The sequence below is a fragment of the Carassius gibelio genome, chromosome B11 (genome assembly GCF_023724105.1).
Source record: "Carassius gibelio isolate Cgi1373 ecotype wild population from Czech Republic chromosome B11, carGib1.2-hapl.c, whole genome shotgun sequence".
Lineage (NCBI taxonomy): Eukaryota > Metazoa > Chordata > Actinopteri > Cypriniformes > Cyprinidae > Carassius > Carassius gibelio.
In genome coordinates, this window is record NC_068406.1 from 15,480,737 (window position 1) to 15,489,088 (window position 8,352).

Below are 8,352 nucleotides of genomic sequence, written 5' to 3' on the forward strand. Positions count from 1 at the left end.
GGATGCCCATAAAAATCTTTCTCACTTTACTTTGACAGGGTTGCGAAATATCTATGATGCATAAATGTGTGTTACTCATGAAACCTTCATGCCATCTGGATAGCACAGATAAGGAAAATCAGCCCATATAGGCATTACGATAACAATTTCACACTGCCAATGCCTCAATCCTGCTCCAGTGTACAAATAATCTCAGATTGGTTGGACTTCCACACTGGATGTATGAAACACATGAGATTTGATTCCAGAACTGCACCTGAGAAGATGACAATTGCATGGATACGCTCACCACAACAGTGAAATATTGTACACTTTTGGTCAACTAAGGTTAAACCATTTTTAGTGTCACATGTTTATATAGAGCATGGTGGGAAAGACCATTAGGTAAGTTTTTTTTTTTTATATATATATTTAGAAATAGATAAATGAGATAGCATATTAATTATGTTAATTATATTATTATTTTTTTAGATATTAAATAACAATAAATAATACATATTGTTTATTAAATTATAATGAATAATAATTACAAATAAAATTATTATTGTACTTTTTTTGTTTTGTTTGCTAGCCATCTCTTACATCTAAGTGTATAAAATGTGTATAAATGCACAGTGTGCATTTCAGTTCTCTGATTTCATCTTTAGTATGTTCCACAGTACATGTAGTGTCATGAGTGAGTCGCTTCTTTATTTAATATGGCATGTTACAAATGCTTTCAATATAAGATAAACTGTTTTCATTGGATAATAGGCTGTTCTATTTAGAATACCATCTTGTATCTTTAAAAAAATAAATAAATAAATAAATAGACGTGTAAGGTTGTTGTTTTTTCCCCCGCTCCTCTATGGTTCTCTCCAAGAATAATATTTCACTACCTCCACTGAAATCGGTGTAATTATACCTATTACAAAGAGATAAAAATCATATGGGAGCCCTGACTTACTGTTTGCATCTGACATGACATGACTTTACTGTAGCTGTATTTTTGATGAATTATTATGGATTATTGCAAAACACAAAGGTATGCTTAACAGAAGTATTTTGTAACAAATGAATGCTTTGTGAGGAAGATAAAACAGATTATCCCTGTTTAATTAAAACATAATAACCAACTAATGGTTTATTCTCATGAATAGGGTTTACTAGTGTTGCTATTTTAAACATAGATAAAAACCGTATAACAAAGATCTCTAGATGGACAAAATAGCCAAAATTACTAGTCATTAAACCAAAAGCTGACTCTATATCTTTGTTTTTATTACAATTTTTTGATCCTAGAAGATACTGACACCCTATAGTAGGTCAAAGGTTTGAACTCTGTGCTCTCTGATGGTTTTATACAGGCACTGTGTTTTTTTTGCTCATGCTGGAATGGAAAATGTGAGCATATAGTATTTGATGGGCTGACACTAAAACAGGTTACGCAAGTGTGTTGTGCAAGTGAGCATTCCTTCACCAGCCACAGGATAGTAATTAAATGAGTACGTTTTACAGCCCTTTAAAGCAAATCCCTCTCTCTTTGTGATCTGAGCATTTTTATAATTCTGTCTCAGCGGATTTAGAAAAATCAACTTCCAAGAAAAGTGTAAGATATCTTGCCATTTGTAAACTTTCCTTCAAAACAAAGAGACAATGGGTTTAAATCATTTAATTATGGATGTATGTAGGACACTCAGGCCCGGATTGGCTAATCGGTAGCACCGGGAGAATTCCTAGTTGGCCCGTATGTTTTTTTGGCTGCGAGGACCGTTGTTGTCATGGCACTGTGTTGAAATATATATATATATATATATATATATATATATATATATATATATATATATATATATATATATATATATATATATATATATATATATATTATTATTATTATTATTATTATTATTATTTTACTGCAGCCCCACTTTTTTATTTATTATTTTACCACCGTCCCACCATTTTTTATTTAATATTTTCTCGCAGAGTGCAGCCTGAAAGATAATGATGACGTGATTATCTGTTGACTCCCTGGCCCCGCCCCCAACACGTCACCTTGCAAGTTGCTCAAAATAAAAAAAGTGAGATAAAAATGGATAACAGAAAGCGCGAATGCGGCGCTGAAAAGTACAGAATAAATAAGAGGAAGGCTTTGGAAACTGACGAGGACAAAAATGTTCTAAGCTGAGCACATTCTTCCTCAAAAAAACAAAAAAACAAACGGAGACGACGAGGCCGGTACGTAAGCTAACGTTAAGGTAGTTAGGAGCAGTTCAAGATGCTAGCTACATTGCAAAACACCGTAGTTTGCAAACCACCGCTCATGTATCAAACTTTTTCTTGTAGCTCTTCAGCAGCAGCCGCCTCTACTCCAGTTTGCTGCTAACAGTGAAGAGCAAGGCCAAGGAACGTTACCAAGCTCCAGTAATGAGCCCAACACACCAGAATGGGCAGGTAGGATTGTCATTCAGAAGAACTAATAGTAATGAAGAGCCCCGCTCAATGAAAAATGCCCTGAGATAATTAATGATACCTGATGATTCAGCAATATATTAATGAAACTGAGATGATACCGTCGTTAGAAAGTGTAATACATTTTATTTTTATCATTATTTTTTATTTTGTTTTATATATTTGCTTTTATTAGATTTTTTTTCTTTATTTCAATGTTTGGTTATTTATGAATACTAAATCTTAAAGAAAAGAGATTCTTACACTATCCTGTTATTGTTACTGTTCTAATAATCTTCACTGTGAAGCAAAACTTAGGCTATTGTTTTTGCACTTAATTGGAAATGATGATGTGTTTCAAAATACAATGAATTACAAGGCTGTAGGGAATTATATTCTGTGGTTTTAATTACATTATTTTAATATATTCAGTTGTGAACTAAAGTGGGCCGGTCTAAGGCATGAAACTCCAGGGTTGAAAATGAGTCCCAATCCGGCCCTGAGGACACTGATAGATTCAGATACATCTAAAGAGTTAAAAGCGTTTATATATGTGTTTCTGGTGTATTTTCTGGCCACGTCTGCATTGGAAGCTTTTCTGAGCAGAACTAGCATTTACTTGCCCCATGTTGTACCCCCACCTGCTGAGATGCTGACCACTTGAGTTATCAAAAGACACCTACTGATAACCATCAAGACTCTATGTTTTGTAGAGCGGTGACATGCTGAAAACACTCTCACACATCCACAGTCATGCATGGATATGTACAACCACACACAAACACTGCAGGTGCTGCTTGTTTTTTTTTTTTGACTGCACTAAAGCTTAAAAATATCACATTATGTTTGCAGACACTTAAGAAACATGCTAAATTCACATTCTTTGAAAAACAACGCTGCAGCCAGTTATGCTACTTGACATGTGGGTTCAGTGCCGGAATGTCTGTTTTTGTTTCGGTCTGTGTGATTCTGTTCACCGCCAGTTTACCCAATAGTATTTAGATACCCCAGGTTGCCAGTTAATGGAAAATACTGTATTTCACGGCTAAGTAAGCAGGCGAATAAACTGGGTCAGAGATTGCAGATTCTACCCGATCTAAAAGCCTTGACAACCAACTGGATAGTATATTAAAACACAGATTTCATCTTACAGTGGAGGATCATCATCTTCCATTATCAAATGCACTCATTCCTGTGTGCTGTCAATCTGGCAACCCATGTGAGTGTCAAGTCTTAGAAGGAATGGGCTGGAGAAACAACTCTCATCAATATTTTGAATTTGGACTGCATTACCCATTTCAACCGCTAGACATAATGCATTCAACATAACATACTGCACCTAGAATTGATTATTTTAGCCAGGCAAAATTTGCTATTTTTTTTTCTTTCTTTCTATTTCCAAGTAATGTTTTTCAGAATTCAGCCGCAGATACATTTAGCGATGTAGACTAAGTGATTTATATACCTGAATGTGTCATTGATTTATTCACTTAACCAATTTGTTCAAAAATGTATGTTCATTTTGAAACAAAACAACTGTTCGTCTGTTTGAGTCATTAATTAATTTACTCAATGGATTTAATAAATAAGAAACGTCTAGCTAGTATGGTATTTACTCAAAACAACAACATCAACAAAATAAATAGTATTTGTTGAATTTGTATATTTGTTTGTTGGATTCCAGCATCCTGCATTTTTCTGTCATCACTACCACGCAGACTGATTGATGAAAGCAGACATAAACAGATAGTGATGCCCTTGTTCTGATGTTAGTCAGTCAGACAGCATGTCAATGACAGTGCCAACAGCCAAAGCAATTAAGAGTCACACTTTAATGTTGACCTGAGGAGCATGGGAAGGTCATCTGAGGGGAACCGATATCTAACTCCAAAGGGTTTGAAGTACAACACTTGTGACCAGGCACTGATGAAAGCCTTCGATTTGACCCAACTGACCACACAGGTAATGATCCCGCCTTTTATCTCCAGATCCTGTTTTTGGATTAAAGGGTATAGCTTGGTGTGAGTACCAGCTTCCTACACACTCTCACACAGAAACTGCCTTTGTGCAGTTCAATTTCATTTAATTACTACCTCTTTAAGTTCATATTGACTGAGCTCAGATGGTTTACTCGTTTCATTGATTGTAGACAAGGATGAAGAACAAGAAAGCTTCAAGGGTGAAAAAAAAACTAAATTGTGAAGCTGAAGGCACACAGATTAAAGATGTAAATTTCAGTTGATTGGCATCAAAGAATCGAAGCAGATGCTGCTGAAGGGCATTGGGATAGCACAGTAAATGATCCACTTCAGTAATTAACTTGCATTTTTGGCACAAGCACTTGCAGATCTCAGATATGCATTTTACATAACAGTTTTACTTATTTTATTTATTTACATTATTTTTATGTTTATTTTCAATAGCCATTCAAATTAATTTGATCAGATTTTGGGGCTGACGGTTCTACGATTATAGCAAAGCAAAACTTATTAAACTCATAAACTTATAATGTTATGCAGTACTAGGGCTTTTCACTGTTTGCCTGATTTGTCTTATATATATATATATATATACACACACACACAAACACACATAAATATACACATATATATGTGTGTGTATATTTATGTGTGTGTGTGTGTGTGTGTGTGTGTGTGTGTGTGTGTGTGTGTGTGTGTGTGTATATATATATATATATATATATATATATATATATATAACAAATAGAAAGAACAAAAGCACAAAACATAATTACTAAAAATTATGAAAACTAAAGTTAAAAAACTGAAATCAAATTCTAAATATTAATAAAATTATAATACAAAAATAAGAATTGTTTACAATGACATTCCTACAAAAATAAATAAAATTTAAACATTTATAACACTATATAAATCCTGTTTATCAACCAAAATGACATCTGTGACAATGTAAGTGAATCATTAAAACTTCATAACTTCATGTAAGCATCTTTATCATAGAAATAGCCTGCGTGTCTCTCAGTGACTTTCCCTCCTTTGGCAGAACACTTGCTTCCCAAAAACACAATAATGTATATTTAGCCTCACTGATAAGCATGAAGAGGGAAGACGGTAATCTGTAAGAAGCAGCACACTCCTAAGTGTGTGTAGGATGGCATCTCAATGGGCGGAAGTGTTTGAGCCTCGACGGTCCACAGGGAGGACAGGGGCCATCCATAAGACACCATCAAATACAACTTGTTGCAACTATGTGATGTATGACCATATAACTGTCAGAGTGATATATCAATCTTACTGGAATTGTTTTGATATTTAGTGATTTTTTTTATTAAAGTCATTAGGTATAAATGCTCTTGACAGCAATTACAGTACTACACATGTAGGCTACTTCCTGACTGGTGTTTTTTTTAACCAGGCTAGTGTAGGTGTGATTTACGGAGTGCTGTTGAGCTGACGAATTGTATCATTCATCCCACTTAGCCGATAGCAGCCAGAGGTTATCTGTAGGGATGTACTACATACACAACCATCCTGCCGGCTTTGAACAATGCACACCCTTTTCCGATACCTACACAATGAAAGGCAGGGTTGAGCAGCCTCCAGGGTGCGACAGAAAATGATAGCACTGAGGTCTGATGAGAATTGCGATGGAAAGCACAATGAGAGGAGTAAAGAGCAAAGAACCTCGACTCTCCAGGTTGTTCCAAAAGCTGAAAGCAGCCCACCTTTCCTATATAAATACCAACACATAAGACAGAGTGGTTTTTGGTCTTTAGGCCATTTCCTGATCATGAAATGCTGTTTGCAAGCCATTTTACATGTGTATTATGACATATTTCTGAGAGTAACAGGATATTTAATGAGAAAATATGGGGTTGGCAGTTTTTATCCAATGATATTTAATTAAACCCACAAAGAAAAGTCATTTCAGAGGAAGAGCAAGTTACTGCTTTTTGATTAAAAGGCTTTCAATTGTTTATTTTTATTTTTTTATATAACATGCACTGATATTCAGTTTTGATTCCATGTTGAATTTAAATGCATTTGTTCGTACAATAAAATATTTAATTACTAGTGGAATTATATCATCATTAAATTTGAAGGTGGTTTATAACCAATGCAACATGCTGAAACCAAAGTGAACCTCAGCAGACAAGCAACAGTTCCTCTTCTCACCACCAGGAGGTGATCTTTTACTTTTAATAAAATAATCCAACAGAACAAACAAATGACTTGACAAACATCTCAAGTAATCACTGAGATACTAATAAAAAGATTAATGATGCTTTATTGAAGAATTGGATCCAGTAAGGCAGATAATATGTAGTGCATTATTATACTGATGCGTTTGGTTCATCCGTGAATTTAATGAGAATGAAACGCTTTTATGTTGATACATAATATGTTTCTCAGTGATGAGTAGAATTGTGTTATGATTTCAGATATGCTGTGCGTGAGAGTATATCTGGATGATTTGTATGGTTTTACCCTGAGATGAATTTTCAAGACAGTAATACATCAAAATAGGTCCAGTATTACAAAGTACAGAGATATGAAAAGACATATAACAATGAAAATGTTCTCAGTGCTGCTTTGGAGCTCACACACTCTTCATGTATGCATGTCAAACATCTCCAAAACGGTATATTAGCACCAAGAGCTACAAAGTGAATGCATTTGAAAGAAACCTAACAATCATACACCTTTTTAATGACAAGTGGTTAACGCAATGATTACAGACATGATCACACAATGTTGTCTTTCGCAGGCTGGAATGATCTGAGGTACTCATGTGAATTATCATGGATAATTTTTCAAATACAGTTATTAGTTGTTTAGAATGAGCTGTGAAATGATTAGACATTTGGCCTATGGAGGAATTGTGACAGCCATTAAAATGTATAACTCTACCTCATCTATACTTTGCCAACCCCCGAAGAGAAACATAGTGTTGTTATAAAAGTAATGAAGTGCTATAAAAAGCAGTTTCAGGCAATCAAGAAAAATTGGTACAGTATAAATAGAATCAGGTGTAGTGTACTTTCAATACTTTGATGAGGAAAAAACTAGGACTTTTAAAAGCCAAATGTTTCTGTCAGTCTCTGTACTCCATCCTGTTTGTTCTCACTCTACTTAAAACAAGCGGTTGGATCCCAGTGGGAGAGTCCCATCAAAGTCTCTCTGAGCAAAATCCGTTAGGCAAACAGAAGCCTAAAGATCTGCCAGATGACAAACAACTTCAAGGCAAAAGCTTGAAGAGTTTAACACCATGTGGAATCAAAGGCGTCGTTAGACAAGAGTAATATCACATGGAGGTTGCTGTGATGAACACGTAGATGCGGGCCAGGAAAGTTGTGAAAGTTCCTTGACGCAGCAGCTTCATCTCCACGTCGATGAGGAAGTCCCGTGGCTCCCGCACCTGCCGGTGCAGGTACACGGCGCCTGTGAAGCTGTTGAGCTTCCGTGTGCTGAAGTAGCCTTCCTCGTTTCCACTCGGGATGCTGATGATGATGTTGTCACCCGAGTAGGCGGGCGAGGGTCCGATGCGGAAGATCTGAGCTGGGATGACGATGTTGGTCTGGAAGCTCAGCTGGTAGTATGTGATCCGTAATGGCATGGTCTGGCATTGCTGGTAGTTGGGGCAACTTACTCTCTCGCAGCGTCTAAAAGCATTAGAGATGTCAGAGTTTTGGTCAATAGAACATGTAAGGCTCATGATAAATAGCAATTTTTTAAGCAATTTTACTGGGCAAATTTTTTGAGCAATGTTGCTTGGGCACTTTCCCATTGAGAATGGGTAACCCATCTCTATATGGATATTTTAGATTGGTTGTGGACCCTGTGTCTCACCTGGTTGGATGTTGATGGTAACATTGCTCAAAAAGTTGCCCCGTGTATCAACAGCCTAAGAGTTTGTTCTTCAAAGAGCCTGACCAAAGTC

The 8,352-nt window shown here is 35.9% G+C and overlaps 1 protein-coding gene across 2 annotated transcripts in view; it reads right to left on the reverse strand.

Annotated features, from left to right (window-relative positions):
• Positions 1-6,679: 6,679 nt before the first annotated feature.
• fbln2 (fibulin 2) overlaps positions 6,680-8,352 on the reverse strand; it is a 48,314-nt gene continuing 46,641 nt past the window's right edge. For both annotated transcript variants that reach the window (XM_052569157.1, XM_052569158.1), the window contains one exon: positions 6,680-8,074. In XM_052569157.1, the coding sequence (XP_052425117.1) occupies positions 7,717-8,074 (358 nt within the window). In that variant the 3' untranslated portion in view covers positions 6,680-7,716. The remainder of the gene's footprint in view (positions 8,075-8,352) is intronic.